At 34.5% G+C, this 25,457-nt stretch overlaps 1 protein-coding gene across 5 annotated transcripts in view; it reads right to left on the bottom strand.

The window, feature by feature from the left end:
* Positions 1–25,457, bottom strand: part of LOC121430407 (protein unc-80 homolog) — a 102,594-nt gene that overhangs the window by 32,561 nt on the left and 44,576 nt on the right. For 4 of the 5 annotated variants that reach the window (XM_041627692.1, XM_041627694.1, XM_041627693.1 and 1 more), the window contains 17 exons: positions 25,211–25,407; positions 24,192–24,398; positions 23,139–23,351; positions 22,377–22,515; positions 21,634–21,815; positions 20,966–21,100; positions 15,081–15,261; positions 13,428–13,583; positions 8,320–8,463; positions 6,832–6,932; positions 6,179–6,265; positions 5,355–5,507; positions 4,685–4,723; positions 4,103–4,162; positions 3,088–3,184; positions 1,407–1,528; positions 461–538 (listed from right to left, as the gene is read on the bottom strand). In XM_041627692.1, the coding sequence (XP_041483626.1) occupies positions 461–538; positions 1,407–1,528; positions 3,088–3,184; positions 4,103–4,162; positions 4,685–4,723; positions 5,355–5,507; positions 6,179–6,265; positions 6,832–6,932; positions 8,320–8,463; positions 13,428–13,583; positions 15,081–15,261; positions 20,966–21,100; positions 21,634–21,815; positions 22,377–22,515; positions 23,139–23,351; positions 24,192–24,398; positions 25,211–25,407 (2,291 nt within the window). The remainder of the gene's footprint in view (positions 1–460; positions 539–1,406; positions 1,529–3,087; positions 3,185–4,102; positions 4,163–4,684; positions 4,724–5,354; positions 5,508–6,178; positions 6,266–6,831; positions 6,933–8,319; positions 8,464–13,427; positions 13,584–15,080; positions 15,262–20,965; positions 21,101–21,633; positions 21,816–22,376; positions 22,516–23,138; positions 23,352–24,191; positions 24,399–25,210; positions 25,408–25,457) is intronic. The other variant, XM_041627695.1, reaches the window with a different exon arrangement.

Raw genomic sequence — 25,457 nt, 5'->3', positions numbered from 1 at the left:
ATGATCCATGCACTATTTTAATTTATGCATCATACCAATATAAATAGCTTGGAAAAAGAAATTGCTTTAGATATTGGCAAATGTAAAAAAATCAGTTCCATTAGGTGCCAACATGTAAATGTTCTCAACCCTATGTGAGATGAAGAGAAACTTCAAATTTATAGCAAATAATAATACATGTTTATTGGATGCATTCAATATTGAAATGAAAAAAATACATACATTCATATGCATTGTAAGAACCCAATAAGATAGATTACATGGATCATGCACATATGGGTGTTTTGTATGTTTATCATTCATCATGATTGTTGAAAAAAAATTAACGAAACAAAATTAATTAGCCATTGAAAATCATATCAAGAAACCTTCATTTGTTATCAGTGCCCCTTTTCATGTACATTATTCTTGTAAAATTGCTAATACACCCATTTTTTCCAATTATTCTACTATTACTCACATTGTTCTTTGGTGTGCTCTGCAGTGTTGTCATTGAGAAGTAAACTCGTCCAAGCTCTGATAATTTCAACGTAAATGCCTAAAAGTAAAACAGATTATACTATGAGGAGAAACATACACATTGTAATATATCACTGACATTTTTAGTGTTTTTGCACAGTATTCTAAAGATTATAACAAAATTACCAAGAAAATACTGATATCTAAGCTAACACATGAATTGTAACAAGTTGAGAAATCTACATATAGTGCAATTTGGTAGAATAAGAAAGACCAGCAGATGGACATTTACAAATTATTGGACTATTCAGAATATAATCATCCTTTACAGTCAAATGGCTTTTAATGCAGGGACATCCCAATATTCAGTACATCATTATAATAATAATGATATATGTGATTTGCAATGCGCCAAATCCACTCGGCAGAGTGCCCAAGGCGCAGTGAAAGAAGAAAGAAATAACGAAAGAGAACAGGTACAAATATAATAGTAATAGATCCAGGAACAATTAAGAGTAAGAGACATTGAATAGACGAGTCTTAAGGTAACGTTTAAAAGTATCAATGGACGTGCATTCACGGATTGTCAGGGGAAGACCATTCCATAGAAGAGGGCCATAGAACATTGATACATTCAAGCTATATGTAGTCTGCAGGGACCCCTGGTTTTCGCAATTTGCAAAGTGCATAGTGCAGAATCTGAAGTAATAAGACTACATTAGCTTCACTCATGTACATGCACTGCATCGTTGACACAGACAGAAAGTTTTGAGTGTAGACTTCATGGTATATAAAGTGTCGAATTTGAGTCTGTACATGCAGACTACTTTCTTACAGTGTATATAAATTTGTATATACATGCAGATTCATTGGTGTTTCACATATATCAAGCCTCTGGAATATCAGAACATTTAAGTATCAAGGAATTAAATAACAGTGATTTCTACCTGTCGTTGGAGTTTCTCCAGGCCTAGTTGCTTGTCCATTTTCTTCAGGATGAGCTCAGGGCACTGCGATCGTCTGTAGGCATAGAAGTCTCTCACATAGGACTTTACATCCAGCATTTGATCTATGAAAGTAAAATGTAAAATCTTACTACTTGTTTCTAGGGGGACCTACATGTACACCATACAAATTCTTCAGGGAAAATCCTTTCGTCTATTATACATATATGACTACATCATAGGACATTTACTGTATCTTGTGGTGGCATGATGGCCCTTCCACATTCCAACTCCAAAACTCATCAACATATAACCAAAATGCCACTTTAAAGGAAGAAAATCCAATAGGATATAGTACGTCCCATGACAGCTAATACTTGTTTATAAAGTGCCTTTAATATCAGAAGTTCCTAAGTGCTCTACAGCAATGTGGCATAATTACCCTGGCTTTAGAAGAACAGCTTTTATGCACTTTGCATTTCAAGGAATAATTTCTTACAAGCCAGGTACCCATTTACCTCACCTGGATTGATTGCAGCACAATGTCGCAGATTTTTTTGTGAAGGAAAACACGCCATGGCTTTGAACTGAACCAATGTCCCTCAGACTGAAAGACAAGAATCATAACCAATAGACCACGATGCTCCCATGTTTAAGTTTAACATGATATTGCACCCTCCAAAGCATTTCAGTTTCAGATAAAGTACAAGATTTGATTGTTGAAGCGACACTCAGAATCAGCTTACCCGCCGCCCTCCCCAATTTTCTGGCACTTTTCATAGACATGAAAATGTATAAATGACTTTTTTAACTCTTCATGCGTTACGTTCGCATTATTGCACATCCGTAGGCGTGTTTCGTTCGCATTTTTGCACAAGCACACATTTCCCATAGACGTCCCCTGTCCCATTGTTTTTAGAACAATTGCATGCCCCGGAGCATGCCTAGCTACAATGTATAGCCTGGCGTTTGTGTATACCGTACATGCGTAGCGATCAATCAATGGCCCGTGCGACATTAGTTTAGCGTTCCACGGATTATCGCAGTTTACAAATTACAGAATCGTTGAGTTTTCCAAAAAAATCAGTACATCCTGATCACAGCCAGGAAGGTCATTGATAAGGAGAGGAGAAAATCAATAAAAACCCTTCTCAAAAACAATACCATTGCCAGGTTTATTGTTAGGAGTCTGTGACTCATGGCACGAATTTTGTTGGAAGTATTAGGAGAAAGCATTTAGAAAATGTAAATTACTATACATTTTTCGATAATCTATCCAATAAATTTATAAACGATAAGAAAGCCCAGGAAACACTCTACAAGTTTGCTACACAAAATTTTCTTCCAAAATGATCAGATAAAAAGTTACGGCACTCTAAATAACAGAGTGTATTATACTGCGTAGAGGGGATCACGCAAAAATAATGCAACACACAGGGGGTTTATTAGTGAACGCATGAAGAGTTAACAACCAAATCAGGCATTGCATCAAAATTGTAATCATCTCGGGGACCCCAAATCATTTCACACTTGATTGCTAATCTGCTTCTTAAAACAAGAAGTGTAAACTGATTTCCTACAGCTAAAGTTGATCTATCAATTGTAAACTTGCAACTGAAATTTGCAATTGATTGCAAATATTTTCTTGTAACACCCTCTAATATAAGGCTTTCTATTTTCTTACTTGTTTTCTTATCCACCAAGAAATGAGATCCATGCTGGGCTGGAGGAATGTTGAAAAATTCAAGACAGTCTTGTAAGATCTCCTCAAACTGCATGTCCTGAGGAATAAAGTAAAAGATAAAAGAAATCATTAGGCCAGTTCGTAGTTCCTTTCTGCGCTTGATCAAAAGATTCTACGCATGATCAGAAGCAGGTCATTTGCACAAAAGTGACATGGTGCTTTAAAATCTAATGAGATAAGCACCAACTTTGATGTCTTGATTATTCATATATTCTTTTGAATTGTCGTTTTCATTTACATCCACAAAAAACAACAATGCTTCCACGAATGACTGGTATTTCAGTTTGCAAAATTACATTGTGCAACATGCTAAGATATGCATTTAAAGTAGGAATGCAACAAATGCCTTCATTAAGTGTTCATTTGTGTGCTATTCTAGTCACCTGGTCTATTCAATTTCTTCATCCTGCTATGTAAGGCAAGCTTACGTAATATCTTGCTTTGAAATCTGCCTATCATGATGAAAGAAATGAAAGGTCATTTGACCAAAATTGTCCATGAAGTAACTACGAACTGGTCCATAGTAACATATACATCAAGGATGATGGACAGGAAAAAAAGTGATATATGATTTGTACAATTTGGTTTGAAAAACTGTTCCAACTTGGGAAAGTTTTCTACATAGGTATGGCTGACTCATAATGTATGCAAACTCAACTGCAAAGTCATTCTTGAACAAACATTTTCAGGATATTGCCCACCATAAAGACTCTCTGTACGTTTTTTTTTGTCTCAATTGCATAAAAAATCAAATCTGTCCTCAATTACAGACAATTTCATAACTCTAAATATATCAAAAGAGTACAAATTTCAGTAATTTTACTGTACAAATGAAGTAACACCTTACTTTAAACTGATCCATTACTGAATGATACAGCAAACAAATACATTACGATTCTCATTTATCTTATTATGATCTGCAATATCTAAGAAAAAATATGAAAAATGACCTTACCTCACTGATGGGGAGCTGTGTTGGAATATCACTCTCATTCGGACCATGAACAATCAGTTTCTGTTCAACAAAAGTCAAATAAAATAGATACATGTAAATCCATGTCAAATAATTTTAGTCAGGCTCCCATTTGAAACGTTCCTATCTGGCAAGACTATTTCAAGTCAACCTGGTCCATGAAAAAACAATTTTTTTTCATAATCATTAAATTGAATTTCATTACAAAAGTTCATGAGTGTGAAGAAAATAAAAATGTTCTCTCAATTCATCACACCATTGAGCTGACACTTTTAAGTGGCCCTAAACAATATACATAATTGGTAGAACAAAAAAGTGAATTGTTCAGTACAATGTTCACGGTAAAATGTCATGATTACACATGCATTACATTGTACTCTTGTTGAATGTCCTTTACATCAAATCATGTGGGAAAGGTAAATTTGACATATATCTGTACTGCATTTGTATGATCACTAGGTGACCTTAAAAACTTTCATCCTTTAAACTTTACTACAAGGGTTTTGTGTCTTGTGTGATCAAATTAAGAATAAACACATGAATTTTAAAAATTGTAATACCCACCTTTGCACATGGTACATTTGCTGTTATGAGGATGGTAGGCTGTAAGAGCAAATAAAAATTGAAAAGATACACACTTACATGACAGTCTGTTTATGACGTTTTAATTGTATCAATAATTTTGTTAATGCCTATGAAAATGCATCTTGAATAATGTCTCAATTGTTTTAATTCTTGTGCAATAAATGAATCATTCATGTAGAAGTACATCTTATGCATTCAATATAAATCCTCTTTGAACAATTGCAAAGATTTTTCATCAATTTAAATTTGTTGGATTAACAAAATAGTCTTACAATTATGGAACATCAATAAAAAATAACCATTGATTACCAAAAAAATAAGCAAACAGATGCGTTTGTGAAGCGCTGTGGCCCAGTTGATTAGTCTTGTGACTTTGAAACAGAGGGTTGTGGGTTCAAATCTCAGCCATGGCATAATTACCTTCAGCAAGAAATTTATCCACATTGTGGTGCACTCAACCCAGGTGAGGTGAATGGGTACCCGGCAGGATTAATTCCTTGAATACATGAGCGCTGAAAGGCAGCTCGAGCTTTAAAGCCGGGGTAATAATTATATTGAAAATGCGCCTCCGAATAGAATATTTCTAGTTAGATGGCGCTATATAAATTACTATTATCATTATTATCAAATGAAAGTAAATAATACTTACATCACACTGTTCTTTCTTCAGAGTTTGTTTGAGGTCTTTGAAAGACACACCCGACACATAAGGTAGAATATGCCAGATGACTGTTAGCGTGTTGGCAATGGCTTCATTGGCACCCTCGTGTGGTGCACGGCAGTGATAGATGATAAATCCGATCTGTTGTCGGGCAAGCAAAGATTAATACAATAGGTCTAACACAGGAAATTTACATTACCATGTCTATGAAGACAGTATAATGAAATAAAATCAAATTTTCTTTCACACTAATCACTGTATTCCTCTCATATGATTAGATCAATTAGAATTTGTTAATCATTAGTATTTTATTGTAAAGAATACTATCTGCCTACGGTAATACAAATATCATGAACTCTACATGTACATCGACTGAGATCCATAGATAAACTATATGCATTTATATTTTTTGGGACAAACCTGTATAAAATGTAGTCCTTATTAATATGTAATGCACCTTTGTAGAAAATAAATATCAATCCATATTTCCCATTGATGACCACTTTCAGATACATGTACATATTTAGTACTAGTATACAGGTGTAATAGATAAAATAACTGCCTTACTAATTATCCAATATAGAAATAATATAAAACAAATAATAAAATAATCAATAAATAAACAAATAAATAAATAAACATGAAGTAAAAATAAATTCTCAAGTCAAAACTCAACATACACAACTATTTTGCATATTCTAATGAAATTGAGTCTCAGAAAAAGTAAAGAAATCTGGGTTACGAAAAGGAAAATTCCAATCCTTCCTAATTACAAAAAAAGTATTCTAATCCATGATATCATCTGTACTCACCAGATAATTGAAGAGTGTATGAGCAGCCTGTGCAGGGATCTCATCGGTGTGACTAAACAGCTTCTTCATTAGCAGTATCAACTCCTCCTGTCAATATTAAGCATAAATTTTCGTGAAATTCTTTACTGTCATAAAAGCTCTAAGTGCGTATTAATAATAAGTCACCAAGGAAGGTTCTTTGTAAATAGCCCCCCCAAAAAACAATTTGGTCTCCAAAGAGCAAAAAATTTGCAAAATTGAAAGACGATTGTTCTTATTCATACAGTCAAAAAATGAAATTCTGAAGTTGAATAAAAGAGATGATACAATTACTTCTTTGACACCATTTTTAGGACTGCTTGAAAATCACTTAGATAAAACAGCATGCAAACCCCATGCTTCAGTGAATCCCAAATTTCAATCCTTGTTTTCTCCTTATTTTTGTTAAGCTCTCGCAGAAATTCTTCAGCATTCAATCAGGTGTTTGTGAGGATGATTGTTGATCAATTTCGAAGAGTAATATATCGTTTTAAAGCTTAGAATGTGACTCATCACGCTAATTAAAGATCTTCAAATTCATTTTGGGAGACTTATTGTTGGTGGGGGTGAGGGGGAGGGTGCAGGGGGGGTGAGGGGAGGGGGCTGGTCGCAACTACAACTCAACTGTTGGTTACCTGTTTATCCTTAGCTGTAATCTTCTCTAGGATGTATCTTAGGATGAGAGCAGGTTCCTCGACCAGGCATGTCCATATGATCTTGTGAGCAACTTCACCAACTGATAGAGAGATAAAATAATGCTGATATTTTATTTACATGTACACAGGGTAACCACTTCAGTTAGAAAACTGCTGTACAAGCAGGCCCTGCAAAACACAATGGTCCGTATTATGATAGCAGATTTAACTTAAACTCAGGTTTAAAGTTGTGGTTTAAGTATGGAGAGCCAAAAGTAACAAAACTGTTATTAAGTTGTATGTTTCTTATGTTTACTGTGCTCTTTCCTGATTCATTGATGATGAAGACTATCATCTATCTATACTTCCTAGACAATTATGAATGATTTGAGAGCCAAAATGAGCTGAAGTATGATATCTCTACTATTAGTAATTTATGTAACAATTAGCTATCCATACTTCAACCAAAACTTTAAACTCGAGTATAGGTTAAACCTGCTATCAGAATATTGGCCAATATGTTATTATTACCCTTCTCCAATCTAAATAATGATCACCTAGCAAGAAGGCAGAAGTTACCATTCTTATACATTGTAAGTCTTTGGTATGACTTTTCAAAGGATCGAACCCATGACCTCCTGTTCATGAGGCGGACGTTCTACCACTGAGCCACCGTGCCTAGATGTTTATAACACTTGTTTTTGTGGTTCTTATCTCTCTCTTTTTCAACAATGTAAACAAGTCTAAAAATGCACAATACATGTATTAAAGCTTGTGCAGAATACAAGAGTGTACGATACATATCTAGAGTAGATGTGGACATACCTGTACGAAAGAAATGAATGATACTAAGTGTTTCTTATGCGGTTACTTTCTATGTTCATCCTTATTAGGCCCCTGCAAACCAACTAACTTGGGCTTCTAAAACACCTTGATACACCCCTGTCTATTCCATTCTAAGAATTTACAGGAATTATCTCATTATCAAGCAAAACATTAATAAAACACTCTTTTTTAGTTCTGATAGGATTCATCCCTTGAATTAAATTTAAGGCATTGCAAGTAATCTTAATATTATGAATAATAATTCAAATACAACCAGCACCATCGATATTGTTGCTACTACTACTACTACTACTACTACTACTACTACTACTAATACTAATACTATTACTTATAATAATTATAATAATAATAAAATACCAATGATAATAATAATAATATTAACAAAATACCAATGATAATAATAATAATGATAATTACAATACTGACAATAGCAATAATAATAATGCAAAATAATCATAATACTACATATTACAACACCAATGCTCACAATACATGTACATGAAGTAAATACCATAATCAAATCATGATTATAATATTCGAGATTTCTATCCATCTTTAATATTCTGTTACCCATTCTTATCAAATATTTCAATAATTACAATTCATGTATGGCCATGAACGAAAAGTTGGCAACAAACTAACCTGAAACGCCCTCTAGATTGACCTCAGCATCGTCCAGTAGAGCGGTCAGATGCACCATGGATGAACAGATGGATGATGGGAAGAAAACACCGAACGTTGGCGGTGTGTGATGAGCTCTCTCCGTCACCATGGTCTCGTCCTCCGCTGATAGGTCAAAGGTTAAAATGTTAACATCACAGGGAAAGGGGGCTAAAAGCTTCAAATTTTGCAAGGCTCCAAATTCATACAAACACACACGGTTTGTAACAAAGTCAAAATTTTAAAAATCTTCAAGTTTCGAAAAAGCCCCAGGTTTTGAAAGGCTCCAACTCTGACAAATGTACATGTCCCAAGAAACAATACACATTTCCTATCGTGTCCAAAAAACTAAACGTTCCAATATCATTTTAATCATATTTTCTTTCTTAACATTTTGCAATAATGCAAATAATCCAACTAATACTGATTATTTTTCACTTGCTGATTTTAAAACTTAAAACCATCCTTTTTTAATGCGATAAATGATAACTTTCTGCAAAGCTGTATTGAAAAGGGGTTCAACACCACTCCATCCACAAACAAATGCCATAATCAACACGATTCTATACTCTATGAATTCTATACATGTATACATCACTCCTGAAAGTTCAAACATTTAACTTTTCAAGATTTTCCCTTTGTTTATGCAAGATTTCAAAATGAATTGAAATAACAAATTTTACTGTTCCCTAACAGAATAAAAATGCTCAAGCGTGAAACATTTACATTACACATAGTATTCAACTCATACTAAAAATGCACTATATTTAGTAATGCAGAATCGGTCTTATGTTAAAACTTACATGTAAAATTGTAAATACCTGTAAAATTTCAATAATGTTCTACAACTACTAGAATATTAGACTCAATTCATTCATTAACAGTATCACTAAGTTACAGAAATCAACACCAGAAATTGTATTATCATAGAACTGCAGTCTGTTTTGTTTCTGATCCACTCTCGGTATATTAGTAAGCACTCCATCAATTCAGTCTTGGGGTTGAATTCTTGGCCATTCTCCTGTATCAAACTCGTGCAGAAGCTTGCCCTAACAAGCACAGTTTACGGGTCAATAAAATGAAAGTAAAAAAAAATATGGGTGGACTTAAAAGCACATACAGTACAGCGGAATAATTTCTGCCGACAGCCAACAGGAACAACTAAAGCTTCTCTTTCATGATGACCAGTGGTTGTCCTTTAAAAGTCTATCAAACTGATTTAAATTACAGCTCAGAATTTAGATTTTAGAATTTATAATTTCAAGCAGAATATAGGTAAAGTAAGAAATAAGTAACTTTGTTACATGCTGAGTTGTGTGAGTTTTTTTTACATAATTTTGGAGGTTTCTTCACAGGAATGGGTGAAGATAAATCTTATTCTATTATTCTATAACTCACACATTTCATATGGCATTGTAATTTTATTTTAGTTCCAAAAATCAGTGAGAATTCTTTTGATTTAATTAGCACCCTTACACAAAACCACTAAACCACATTTGGTACTTGTCCAGACTCCTGTTCTTAAGACTGTGACATTACAAAAAATGTTTTTTCTCTCTCAAACTACATTTTCCGACCGATCAAATCTCATTATTTCGATAACTTATACCAGAATATTGAAATTGCCATTTATTCAAATTTCATAACACAAGGCCACAGATTATTGAGTACTTCAGAGAGGCTTTAGTCACGTTCAAGCATGGAGCTATCTTTCGATGCAAAAAATCAAGCAAACATAAGCAGTAGCAATTTTATTTTTCATTCCGGACAGCCATAGGGCAATTCTGTGCAATTCAATATTTGTCAATTCTTCCACTTACATGCATTTTGTTGAAATCGTTATATTTCGACAAATAAATATGGTTTGATATCTGAATTATAAATGTGATTCCTTAGATTTTGATTCAATACATTTCATATCTCTTTATATCTGGAAGCATTCATTCGCGAATTACATTTAATTGCAGCAAATAATTGGTAAAAAGGCTACAAATAGGTATTAGCATTCTATCAGGTGGTTATTTACTTGATTTTTTTCTAAATTTGATAACAGGAATTAAAAAAAAAACTGAATGAATGAATGAAAGACTTTATATAATTTAGCATGCAATGCACAGAATAGCCCTAAATCTAATTCATTTTCCTTTTCATTCTACTATTTACAGCCAGCTGCCTGTGCATGAATTTATGCTATGAAGTGCTGTGTGGGGATATGAATTTTTCAGAGGAAAAAAAAACTCTCATGAAATCATAACATACATTTACGATCAAGTAAAGAATTTCTGATACTTGCATTGAACAATTCTACATGTAGGAGTTTGACCCTACATCTTCTATTGATGATCATGACAAATTTCATTAACAACTTATTACACATCTGTCAAAAATATGGCTTATCTAAACAAAAAAAGGAGAAAAAATTCATACTCTGAATATTCTTCAAGTTGAGAGCTAACAATAATAACAAGACAATGCAACAGTGGCATTTCTTAAACATTTCAGGCAAGCATCTTGATGGTCCTATTACAGATTCTTGATTGGCATATAATGCTGCAGTTACTGAATGACATAATTTCCCACAATTTACATTCTCTCTGAAATAAAGAATGTGATTAGAGAAACGCTATTGTGTTAACTTCAAAGATAGAATTAACATTATAAAATTTTAGTCACATTCCTATTGTTATTTGATGAAAGTACACATTCTAGTAACCATCTCCACTAAGATGAAAACAATATGGTATCTCCAAGGTAAAAAAATAGAAAAGAAAGTAGTATGGAAGTCCAACTTAATATGGGCATTTAGGTTCTTGTAATTAATGCAACACATGAAATGCATTGTGGGACCAAATTCCGATATGGCAGTTACTACGCTCATTGGAATACTGTTGAATACTTTTGATCATTGTTCTGATGTATCTAATTTTACTTTTTTTTATTTCACTATTCAATATTCTTGTTAGAAAACATATTTTCAGATTTCTGTAATATTACAACGCATATGCATGAGTGGTATTAAGAGAGCAATGATGAGTATAAAGTGATTTCAAATAGAATGATACATATTTTGTTTAGGGGTGCTGCGACAATCTTTACAATTATGACACCAGATGTTATCATTGTTGAATCTGTGAAACCTATATATTCAACTTCATTGGGTTCTGATGTATATGTCAAAACAATACTTGTACTTTTCACATGATCAAGTTAAAATTGAGTAATACTGATACAAAATTGGAGTGATTAATAAATCATATTAAAAAATGCGAAATATATGTTTATTCTATACTCGTGTCACTATACATATGAACATCAGTCTACATATGTTTAAATGATACAAATGTAGATTATGCATACATTCTGAACAATTCATGAAGCTATATTGAATTTCTATACAGCATGCATGTAATATACACTGTAAAACTTGTATAATATGAAAAATACATATCAAATTTAAAAGGCTTCTTGAATTCTAAACTACATGATTTAAATCACACTGAATAAAGCTTTATATCAAGACTTTGAAGTCTTTAGGAATGAAGCAAAATTTTAATAATTCTGGAATGATTCTTACATAAGAATTATTTAAAGTGTTTTAAACACGTCAAATACCACTGGAAAGAAAAAAAAATTGAAATTGCACACACATATCTATATTAAAGAAACTTGCACCCCTGGGCAATTTAGCTACATGTAGCATGTGCCAACATTACTACTCAAATTTTTTTATATATCAAGAATCATCATTTCTTAATGGCACAAAATGATTTCTTGATAACATGAAATTAACTCTTTATATCAAGAACTCGTTGCCTGATATCAAGAATTCAATTTCTTGGTATCAAGAATTGAAATTCTTGATACCAATAAATCAATTTAAATGATATAAAAGTTTGCCGTTTTGTATATGATGAACATCAGCATACATACAGTCTAAATTGGCCAGATGTGGCTGACCCACAATCAAGTGTAGATATATTTAATATCATTTTGCTGACTGTAAACCAGACTATAAACTGCTTCACATAAAGATATTTTATACCTCGAGACACATTTGCTCTACGGCAGCCATACAGCGAGTCGAAAACAGCTGTTTCAACATTTTTTTTTGTAATAGCTACATGTACATATAGGTGGTTTGAATAAAAATGATTAAAACGGCAGTTATTTACTAGCTGTATGGCCGCCGTAGAGCAAATGTGACTGAGTAACATTCATATTTTTTTTTTTAACTCACAGTTTTGCCAAGCCTGCTATAACCCTATTTTCAACGACGCATTCAGTGAAATCTATAATATTAATTTGATTGGCAAAGTAGCGCTGCTAATAGCAACAACCAACGTAGGAGCCAGGGTGATGATTTGTACTTTATATCAAACGGGAAGGGTGTTAATGATTTTTCACTAAAAATCTGCCAAATTCTGGCTTCTGATTGGTCGAGAGCAATTTCATTAGTGAAATCGCACCGCCCTCATAAAGGTTTGACTAAAAAGTTGATTATTCTCTTTCCTGATTTCCTGCTTACAATTTATTAGAACTTTACAATGCCATATGAATTAGAAGCCATTCAAATACAGAAATTGTTCAAGAAACACAATTAAATGTGAAAATGGGTTTGGATGAGGTATTGTGTTCCATGAGAATGCATTTTGCAATATTTCAGAAACTGACTAAATGTTTAGTGTGCTACTATTGTATGTTTAATCAATTTGCCATCAATGTAATGGGAGACATGTTTGATATTTTTGTTTTTTTATCTGAGCCAAATACTACTTCTACTTCAAAAAGAGAATATGAGTCAACTAAGCTATATGCATGCTTAAAAACAGAGTGAATATAACTCAGACTTCATTAATTCATCCTCAGTTATAAGACTCTTAAAAGACTAGTGTTTTCATTAGTTCCACTGTATTCAAACACTCCTTTTCTTTTGAAAAAGTCTGGTAATTTCATAACTGATATTCAACGTTTAACAATATCAATAAATAGACACAACTATAAGATGATACAAAAAGATGGTAAAACATGATTGCTCAGCAATAAACAAAGACTGGTACAAGACAACTGATAACAATGTAAATTCAAGCTACCTGTGCTTGCTGATAGAGTACCACCAGACCAGAGGGATGCCCGGCGTATCGACAGATTCCTGCCACGATTCAGGTTGGCCGCGGCCTGCTGTGCTGGCGGGGCGATGGAAATGCGACGAGGGCCGACCGACACGCACACGGGCCCCGGTGTATCATCTGCTCATCAAAATGACGATGACGGCGACGTCGATGAGGATGATGAAGATGGGATATGGCATGATGAGGTGGTCGTGTGATGTGACAGTGAGAGTGAATTATGTTTTTTTTTACATTTGTTTAAAAGCAGAGTACAGCCCAGGGCATTAGCAGGCGGTGCAGCAACGAACGGACACAAGTTGCGTGGCACGTACATTAGGTGATGTGTAGTGTGGTGAAGGCGTGGCGTGGGCGTGACCACAGCATGTGTTGTGATAGGGGGAAGGAGAAAAAGGGAGGAAAACGGAAAAGGGAGAGGATGTGACAACACAAGGGTTTAGTTAGTGTGAGCTATTTACACAAAATGTGAGGTGTGTCTCTTTTCTTTCAGCATTTATACTCGGAAAGTTTCCTCAAAAAAATAAATGAAAACTGTCTACAAAAGATAAGGCATGCAGAAGAACAGTGACGAATTGAGAATTCATTTTTGGTTCTTTTTGGGTTCTTTTTTGAAATAAATAAAATGCATGATCAGATACAGATTACTTGAGATCTGCCTCACAGTTGAAGAATATGGAGTAAGTGTTAATTAGCGTGGAATGTGGTAGTTAGTTGGTGTTTTGCAAACTCAAATCCAATTCAGTAAGGATCACTCAAAATGATTCCAAACAAAACCTTTAATTGTTATTAATATCAAGAAAACCTTGCAAGATTTTTCAAATGTTTTTATTAGTTTACGTCAAAAAGATATTAAGATATTTTTGTTTAGATTATACTGAATAGTCAAAGTCGTGAATTATACATACAACGATAAGTGCAAACAGATAGATATTTTGAGAAATCAATGTAATTATTCACATCACTGTTATCAGGAAAGAAGTAAATCATTAGATACAAAAATTCATTATGAAAAACAAGAACGTTTAATTCAAATGAAGATTTTCTGGAGAAAAGTATTATTTGATATAATTAGATATGATATATGTCTTCCCAACTAAAAAGGCCATAATTGAACATACATAACTTTTTCTTTTAAGAAAAATCATTATTGTCTTCTTGTGCTTTCCTTAAAATAGTGATTTCAAATTTATTTTGTAACAAGAATCAAATCAAACAAAATTCTCATTCATGTGCATAAACTCAAAATAAAGCGATAAACAACAAGTTCTAATATCTAATATTTTCAATGTACTTTTTGCATGGCAGGGATACACAAATTGGCTCATAAGTACAGAGATTACAAAAATGATATAATCTACAAAGCTTTGTAGAAGTTATAAGAAATACAAAAGAATAGCTTTCTAGAAAAGCTTTCATTTTTTTTGAGTGAGCAAAAAATGGATTCTACTGGCTTCAAATTGTGATCAAAGAAATTTCTATCAGGCACTTGCTTTTGAGAAAAAATGAAAATCATAATCTACAAATATTCCGGTGAGAGAAAAGACAAAGAACTTGGTGCTTGGCTTTATAATGGGACAAGGAAAGTAAAGAAAGAAGGATAGGAAAGTTGCGACGTACCTTCGTCGTCTGACGTCACGTGGTGCGAAGGCTCGTAAGCGGCCTGCTGTATGACCGGGACGTTGATGAGATGGAACGTCTCGCGAGCCTTGCGTTTCTTTTCTTGCTCTCGTAGAAGCGTTTTCCGAACGTGCTCCCTGTGTTGGATTGTGCGGGAGACGGCCACTGCAGCAAATGAGCGCTGCAGTTGAATAGAAAGAGGAAGAAAAATGATTGAAACTGTTATCAAAAAGATGTCAATGATGTTAATATGTAAATGAAATGAAAGTCAGTGTCTTTAAACAAAAGAGTTGCTATCGATCCAATTGATCTAAACTAACCTGTTCGAAGCTCACTATCATAATCATATACATTATAAAGAAAGCATACATGTGACAAGCCCCCTCAAAACCAGCAATTAAAAGCCTCATAAGGCTATATATAAATAGCCAAAATAGTAATTTCGTTTTAAAAATTAGGAATAGACAATGCCAATGCCAATTTGAAAAGTAAATCTTAGATTCATACTCTCACAAATTTTGAGTGCACCCCAAACTTCAAACATTGTTTACTCCTTATGTTTTTGAAGCCCTTGCTTAGTTTCTTCTGCAGTCCATCACATACTTGTGTGGGCTATCATTGATGAATTTTAACAAGAAATCATTTAGAGCTTCTGATGTGCCTTGCTCAACAAATGTCTCAAAATTCATTTTGGGTTGCATATTTGGGTGGTAGGTCCCGTAATTATGCACTGTCCATTGTGGACAAAAAAGAGTAATTGAAGCTGAATAAGGACATCGTACAAGTTTCCTGTAGCAGAAAATAGGACAATGGTGGATTTCCATATCGTGAGGTTGACTGGATAGATCGCAACATTTTAAAAGACGGGGCCCAGCTCTTCAAAGTCACAATGATTTTCATACAGCATTGAATGGCAGACATTTTTTCTTCATTATCAACAAACATCATATATTTTTTCAAGAATATCATAATCTCATCATTTCATGCATTTGATACTTTTACTACATTGGTTTTGTTTTTTCTTTAATTCAATAGTACAATTGAGACAAACTATCAGAACACAAGTTAAACATGTTATCAAAAGGCATTTACCAATTGCTCAAAAAACACAAGCTACGAAATGGAATCAATAAGAATAAAAAGATATTAGTCAAATATTAGTCAAAGTTGTCTGACCATGTACGGTACAACGGTGTAATCCTAATACATCATGAAACAACACACATACATGTAAGTAAAAAAGGTTAGTTCTTCAATACATTTAAAATTAATAAGGTAAGTAAAATCAGGGGCCCATGTTACAAAGAGTTACGATTGATCCGATCAATCGCAACTATGGAAAGCCAGCAAAGCCAATGCATGTTTGCTCATAATTTGTTCTAGATACGAATGTATATCCATAAATTCATTGATTTCTTGACAGTTGGGTGTGTTCTCCTTTGTTTACAAAGGACTTTTCCCAGATTTCCTATAGAGAAAAGTTATGACACTGATGGATGTCCATAGAGTTTCGATTAATTGGATCAATTGTAACTCTTTGTAAGACGGGGCCCGGGTGTACGATTAAAGGGATACACAGCATACACGTAATCATGGAATGGAAGTTATATGTAGACAGAACAAATTATGGAAGTAAGACACAACAGGATTTCGGTCTCCACCTGACGGCGAATGTTGGAGGAGAATTTGACTGTGGTGGGCTGGGCATGACAATTACCAGCATACTCCCAAGGGACGGACAAACATAAGGGCCCAAATTCACAAAGGTGGTTTTGAAAACCCACGGTTGAATCCACGGTTTATGCAGATTTCCTGTATAAATTACGCTTAATTTAGCGCGTATCGGGCACGTGTATGAAAAATGACCAATCCTGATACGCGCTTTTGTCACAGTGCGCCAAATTGATGCCTGTTGCCGTGGTTATCAACGCTATTTCATTCATGAGTCCATTCTTCAAACAGTGGACTCATGAATAAAATATCGTATCTAACCATGGTAACAGGCGTCAATTTGGCGCACTCTAACAAAACGCGCATCAGGATTGGACATTTTTCATACACGCGCCCGATACGCGATAAATCAAGCATAATTCATACAGGAAATCTGCATAAACCATGGACTCAACCTTGGGTTTTCAAAACCACCTTTGTGAATTCGGGCCAAGGGGGTACGGACCTAATTACCTAATTGTTATCTTTGGATCAGGTCTGACTTACGACAATAGACTATATCAAATGAGAATGAACCCCATGGAGCAGTTAGCTTGTGTGAAAGCACAAACATCCAAGAATAAGATGAACAAAGGTTTGTGTAAAATTGGACAAACAATAAGTTATGAGCAGAGAAGATTAATGCTATACATGTATTTATGGAGATCCTCCCATTTGCAATGCAAACAAGATCCATGATTGTGCAATACTCTCCCCTTTAGACACTGAAAATATGCACCAAAACAACCCCTTTTCCTCATTCTGATGTTTGTACAAACCCATATTACATGTCCTCCCATTAAAAAATACCTTATCTTGCAATAGACTATATAAAAGAGATATAATTCAAAGGAAATACATCTAAGTACATGTACTAAAAGGAATAGAAAACTAATAAAGTTTGACATCCCAGATCTTGGTCACATTTATTGCCATTAAGAGGATCTGCACATCATTAGTGATCTCAATATTCAAATGCTTATAATATACAATCTTCTCATTCATTCAATCTCCCTCAAATTTCCTTTGATCTGTTCTGTTGATTTTTGTCTTTTTATATGAATTCGACTGGTTTCACGGGTTTCATTCTCCATTGAGGACACTACACACCACTCATTCTGATTACAAATCATTTCCCAAATATTATTATTCACTTTCCAATACAATTAGAAAGGAATCCGACCCAAATAAAAACTTGTTTTTAGAGGAAAAAGAAAAATCAGACAAGCTGATAGGTAAAAGTTTGAACAATATCGGACAAACAACAAGAAAGATATGAATTTTTTTTAGCTGTAAATATTGGTTATCACTGTACGCATGGAGACTTCAAATTGGCCGAATATATGTCATAGTGATGTAAGGCAAGGACTACTCTTCCATGTAATCCAAAACATAAAATGGCTAAAACATAATTTTTTTCAAAAATTTTACTTTAAATGGTACTTTTTATTTTATGAGGACATATAGGGGGAAGGGTACTTAAGAGTACCGAAAATCTCTGATGGCCTATCGGAAAGTTGTCCTTGCCCCTGGTCATAATTTACTTACCTAGTTGCCATTATGAAATCTACATAATAGGGATCTCAAATTTAAAACAGCCATAACGTTCTTATTGCTTGTTAGATTTCTTTCAAACTTTCACCATTCTGTTTTATTTATTTTCTTCTTTCCTACACAACATTCTATAACCAAGGCTGGATTCCCCTTTAAATTGTGTTTTTTTAGTTTTCGCCTAATAATTTGGGAAAACTCAATAATCCAATTGCGTATTCTGTAAAATTCCTATTACAATTGCACTGTATCATAAAAGTGAAAAAAAAACGGGGGTTTGTTTTACCAAACAAAACTTGCCTATATGTAGCTATATACTGATTCTGTTAAATGAAATTTTCCGCTTTTATTTAAAACCAAGAATGTGTAAAACAAATCATCTGTAGGGATGTGAAATCGTATCAAACTTTGTCTTCAACCATTTCAAAAATCATACAAAATGTAACAGCTGATAGGGGTGAAAACATCAACAATGATTCCCTATGTAATTTCAATTGAGAGTACTTACCACACAAAATACACAAGATGGTGTGGGTTCAAACATGCAAGATTAAGCAAATCGCATCACATTTTTTTTTCTATGTCATGATTCAAATATATTATATACCCATACAAAGTAGTTTTATCAAAGCTTTCTACTTACTGCCTTTCGAAAATTCCTTGCCTGAATTTCTTTACATTTTGCTGCTAACTTAATAATCATCAAAATGCCAGTGTTAATTCTATAGTCATCTATCATATGTAAATATGATCTACAACAGAATTGAAACACAGGTAGTATTAATACTGTTGCAAAATTTGAAATAATTGGTAGAAAAAGAAGTAATGTAAACACATGAATTATAAAGTATTTTATCTCAATATATAAGAAATAATATTTCTCTCTCAAATGTATTCAAACAATGTGCTTTATCCATCATAAAATATATAAGTGAGACAAAATCAAAATTGCTGTTGCGCAAAAAGATGAGCAAGAAAATAAAAATGTATGTGTTCCTTCTTAATATATTGAATCAAATTTATTGATAGAAATAAATTATTCCCACTTGCATGTGTGCATTCCATAAACTACATTGCTTGTTATATATATACATTTGAGGCCGAAAGTTTACATACACCTATGGAATTCAGTGAAATCCATTCACTTTCCAAACATTGTTAAATTTACTAAATCATCAGAAATATAAATACTACCATGAAGAATTTGGTATCAAATGAAAGAGCATATTGAGCTTTTCCACATGATTGGAATACCGTTCAGATCAAAGTATATTTCAGTTGGAATTTTCTTTGAAGAAAAAAAGTAATATTAATGCCATTGTATTCTATTGTTAGTTTTTATATTTTCAAACATGTCATAAAAATATATAAATGTCAAATCTATGATTTATATTACATTTTCTATCACGATATGTCACACTAAACAAAAATGTGTAATCTGATATGTTTGTTTTGAGAAGTAACTAGCACAAATATGAAATGTTTTTGTCAAGTTTTTATTTTTAATTCATCTAAAATATGAAAATTTGGGGGAAATATTTTCACATAAATATTTTTCAGCACCTGGTGACAAAGCAATGTGTTGAAGGGGCATGACATACTCATTAATTTGATATCAAATTTGTCATGATGGCACAAATATTTTATAAGATACAGTAAATCCTATGACGTTTGACAAATGTCAGCTTTTCTTTGAATTTCCTGGGTGTATGTAAACTTCTGGCCTCAACTGTATATATATATATATATATATATGTAACAAAAATATAAAATATATGTATATATTAAGACATTAAACATGGGAACGATGTGCCTAATGAATTATTACGAGAGAATGGTGGTATGACACAGTACATACGTGTAAATTGTGCATGAAGGTAACTGTGGATCATACTGAAGATGGATTAAGTGCGAGGGTAATCACACTTTTATATATGAAGGGGAACAACATTGTGCCACAGTATAATACGACATGTGGTTGTATACATAAATAGACCTATGTCATAGTAATACTTCTTAATCAAAGGGAATATTCCCAACCAGAAAACTTGCCCCTGGCCCGGCCAGGGCCTGTTCTAGAAAGGTTTATGATCAAATGCGACTCCCAAAAATCACATTGTGATTTTCAGCCAATCAAAAGCATACACTTTGGACTTGCATTTTGTGAGTTGCAAGTGAAGACAAAACTTTCCACGACTGGCGCCACTTCAGAACATAATACAGCTTTAGGAAGTATATTGTCCAAGCAAAGCTACTTGTGTAAATGCAATGTTCATCATTACCATTCAAACAGCACATAGTGTACTGAAAAGTTGCATGTTCAGAAAGAGAAACAGCAATTTGAAGAAATTTACATTGATATTTTCACTGTCTTGAGTCTTGAAAAATCTAAATGATTTCATATATATTTTCATCAAGGCAAGAACTGTTCAGGAAAAGCTGTTTTCTGACTGGTTCATGCATTAAAATATAGAAGACTTTGTTTGTCCATATTGCAAGGAAAAAATATTTATGACTTGAGCTGTTTAATGACAATCTTTTGTTCGATCAAGACACAAGAGTTGTCTGGACAAAAGACCCCCCACAAAATTCTATGTCTGAGAGAGTTAAGAATGGGTACTTACGCTTTCCTGCTCGGTAGAGACCTTTTCTTCCAGTTCAGAGTGAGCTACAGGCATCCATGGCGGATCAAGGACCGGGACGTTAGATACTCCAATGGTCGGTGAGGGTACGGTGAAATCTATGCTTGGTGGAGGCACCTAGATAATAAACATAAAAATAGGTCAGTTTGGAAGAGGCGTGGTGTAGTGGTTCTGACTCTCGTCCAACAAGAGGTTAGACAAAATGGCAAATATTTATTTACCTTACTTACTTACTTACTTACTTACTTACTTACTTACTTACTTACTTACTTACTTACTTACTTACTTACTTACTTACTTACATGTACCTACTTATTTACTTACTTTACTTACTTACTTACATATATACTTACTTACTTACTTACTTACTTACTTACTTACTTACTTACTTACTTACTTACTTACTTACTTACTTACTTACTTACTTACTTTCTTACTTACTTTACTTAGTATTATTTAAACAGGGTAGCCTGGTCAGTATTCACATACTGTCGCCTACTAACCAAATGGTTAGTAAAGGAGGATGATACATGTACCATGCGAGAAGAAAAGAAATAGAACTTATGCACAGCAGGTGTACACCAATCAGCAATCGTCAGTCTAGGCCACTAGAGAATTTTTAGGGCTGATGAACGTTTGTATAGACATACCTTGAACAAAATGGATGCTTTATCTTCCATCCGGGGCCAAACCTGGTGACGGAACCTCCAAAGAACACCAAATCGTTGGATTGCCTCGACTCTCTGGCCAGCGTCGGTGTGGTGCATCTCCCCTGCGATCAATTGGTTGACCGTCTCGGGAATCTTGACCGCACAGATGAGCACCAATGCAGCTAGGGTAACGATAATCAACAAACAACATCACACTTTTCATACCCAACACTGTAATTTTTTCTTAGCTCTATCATCATTATCACTGTCAATGTTGCTGATGTCATCATCATCACCATCATATTCATCATCACCATCATTATCATTATCATCATCATCTTCATCATCATCATAATCACCATCATCACCATCATCACCAATATCATCATCAACATCATCATCAACATCATCAACAACATCATCATCATCATCATCAACATCATCATCAATATCATCATCAACATCATCATCATTATAATCATCATCACCATCATCATCTTCATCACCAACACCAACACCATCACCCTCACCAACACCATCACCATCACCAACACCATCACCATCATCATTATCACCATCACCATCATCATTATCATCATCATCATCACCAACACCATCACCATTGCCATCAATATCACCATCATCATTATCATCACCATCACTACCATCATCATCAGTCCATCAATGCAAATTAATCATGACCATTCTTATTCATTTGGCATCACAATGACAACAAAACTTACCAGCCGATCCTGCTAATTGCTGACTGGTATCCAGAAGAAGCTCCCAAGCCAGGGGTAAGATGTTATCATAGAGCTCCTCACCAAGGATAGGAGCAGCTTTGGCAAGCAAAGAGAGAGGGGCGTGATACAGGTCCATGGCCTATGGTAGAGGGGGATTATAATCAAACATTTCAAATTGTAAATAAAAATTAAAATCATTTTAAATATGATTTCAGGAACAGTTATTCTGGATGACATTCACAATCAACAGGAACATCTTGAGATCAAATACAGTTTTCTATTAATATGCTAAACAGTCAAAGGAAGACCCAAAATGCTGGTTAATGTTGTTTCATCATACATTATAAAGGAAGAGGACATTGACAAGAATTCTGTTTCTGAATAAGACTCAAAATCAGTATGCAACTGAATGATGAACAAACAAATCCACACCATTTGTGATTGCCTTTGGACCACCCTAACTTGCAACATGCAGTAAGACATTTTAATATCTTGTGCATTTTTGCTGCCAAGTTTATGAAAATTGGACAAAACTTAAACAATTTTGGACCACAATCATTTACTAGAAAACAAAAAAAAATTCTAGTAATTATGTAAAAAGAAATGAACAATACTAACTACAAATATTACGAATTTCAACATTGAAATATATCATGATGCTTAATTTGTTTATTCGTTACTTCCATTAACAAAATAACTCCTTCAAAAGATGCATGACATTGAAAATTTCCAACTTTTCGAAACAAGATGAGGTCAGCTTACCTGCACTTTGAGATACTTCATGATGGGCGTGTCCTCCACATGAGGTCGTTCCAGGTCAAAGGGCAGGGTCATGGCGGAGTTGGCAACGGCCGAGTTGGTACGACTGGTAGTGTTGTGACGGAACATGCTGACCTGACGATCCAGCGTGGAAGAGGTGCTCTCCCTTCTCAACTCCCGGAAACTACGCAGGGTCGAGTGACCCTGGGTGCTTTCCTGCGATGAAAACAGAGACAATAAGCAAGGAGGATATGAATAGCAATGTGGCAATTCCAGGGGTCTTGATTTACAAAGGTAGCCTAAAGAATTTGTTCTGATTGTCGTTTGCAGCCTTCATGAATCTCCTATTGTCTTGTCCAAGGAGATATTGTAGGATAAGAATTGAAAAATTAGCTACGCAGTAATTCTGATGAAAGGTGAAATGAATGGCTTGGACTTTTTTTATGCTGGCTTGAGAAATGCATTCTGATATACAATATGATCACTGAAAAACTTTAAACAACAAGAAAGCATTTCGAGAAAGGACTTGTCAGATTTTTTTTTACCTAAAGGTTTGTTTCAACCGACAGTTATCAATATAGAAACATTACTTCTGAACCAAAAACCTGATGATCAGACAATAAATTTTGGTTAAAAGCTCCCAGAGCCAACATGTTTACCAGATAATAATAATCATAACAATAGGCCTTTATATAGCGCCATCTATCTAGAAACATTCTATTCTGAGGCGCGATGTTATCATCATTTTTACCCCGGCTTTAGCTCCAGCTGCCGTTCCGGGCTCATGCATTCAAGGAATTAATCCTATCGGGTACCCATTCATCTTACCTGGATCAAGTGCAGCACAATGTGGATAAATTTCTTGCTGAAGGAAATTACGCCATGGCTGGGATTAGAACCCCTGACCCTCTGTTTCAAAGTCAGAAGACTTATCCACTGGGCCACAACGCTCCACTATGGGGAGGTATGAAAGTCAGGTATGAATGTAGAAAACATTTATGATATGGCCAGCCAGCATTTCGCTTCCTGTTTGCTTCAAATGCACTCTATTCTCACCTTTCGTTTTGTTTTTGCTTCAAATCGTCTGACTTTCTCCTCCAACTCCTCGTCCCTGACCTTCGGAAACATCTCCTCCCCGTAGACCGCCCTCACCGCCTTCATCAGCCGGTAGCAGTTACGCTTCTGGCGCTCGAGGCAGTTGGGGTGGCAGCTGCGCTTGTGTTGACAGAGGAAGTTACTCTTACTGGCAATCTCCACAACAACCTGAGGAGATAAACAGCATGCATTCCAGACTTTGAAAAAGGCTAATACTTTGAAATGTTATTTCCATTCACGGTTCCAACTAAGTGTGCATATTCATTTAAAAATTAATCATATGGTTATCATAAAACTAGATATTAATAATTTGGGGGTGTCATTGAGAAGAAAAAAACATTAAAGGAGCAGATTCTTACAAAAATATCAATTCTGTCTTAGATTTTATTTAGTTTATTCAATTACGTGAATCCAGTTAAGTCTATCAAATTCTATTATAATCCATTCAATCTATATGCAGCATGTGAATATATATATATATATATATATATTTATATATAGAACGTACCCAGATGTATACTAATTTGAATTAGAGGAGCAAAGATTGTAGTTGAAAATTAAACAGTGTATACATTGGGGGTACCCGGAAAATACAGTCATTAAAATTTGTCAAAGCATTTCCATAAAGCAAAACTCATAAAATGCTTAAAAACAAACAAATGGAAGGCATTTAATTGGTAGTCTAAATGAAAACCTATACAAATGTTCAAGTCAAATTGCAGGATGAACTGTTTGAATATGAACACTATTTCATTTTTGTTTAGTCTTCACCCTAAATATGTTCTAGGATAACTCCACCAGGAGGAGAACTCCTCTGGTGCCTGCCAAATATGTCTTTGGATGGGAGTCTTAGATGCTTCCAAGAAATATATTTGTAAGAGATGTGCACTTTCAGAATCCTGCTAGATTTGTAACCAGGGAGGAATTTCCTCCAAAGGGAGCTATCCTAGTCTGCCTTAAATTATTCTTCAAGTACTCACCGGTATCCAGGGCATGTTCTTGGTAAAGTCTATGTCCTCCAGCCCGCCCCCATCAGGGGTCGAAACCACCTCCGAGAGATCCTGTTCTTGAGGGCTGACTTGGTCACTGAACACACTGCTTGTCTCACCGGTAGAGTCCTCATCGATAGAGATGGACGATACCTTACGCCCCTTGATGGATCCAGATCGTGCTAAACCTGTATAGTTTACAATCAATTGATGACTTAAATTGGCATTTTTTTAATCA

The sequence above is a fragment of the Lytechinus variegatus genome, chromosome 16 (genome assembly GCF_018143015.1).
Source record: "Lytechinus variegatus isolate NC3 chromosome 16, Lvar_3.0, whole genome shotgun sequence".
In the NCBI taxonomy this organism is placed as follows: domain Eukaryota; kingdom Metazoa; phylum Echinodermata; class Echinoidea; order Temnopleuroida; family Toxopneustidae; genus Lytechinus; species Lytechinus variegatus.
The sequence above is the reverse complement of the archived record's forward strand: the minus strand, read 5'-3'. Positions and strand labels throughout refer to the sequence as shown.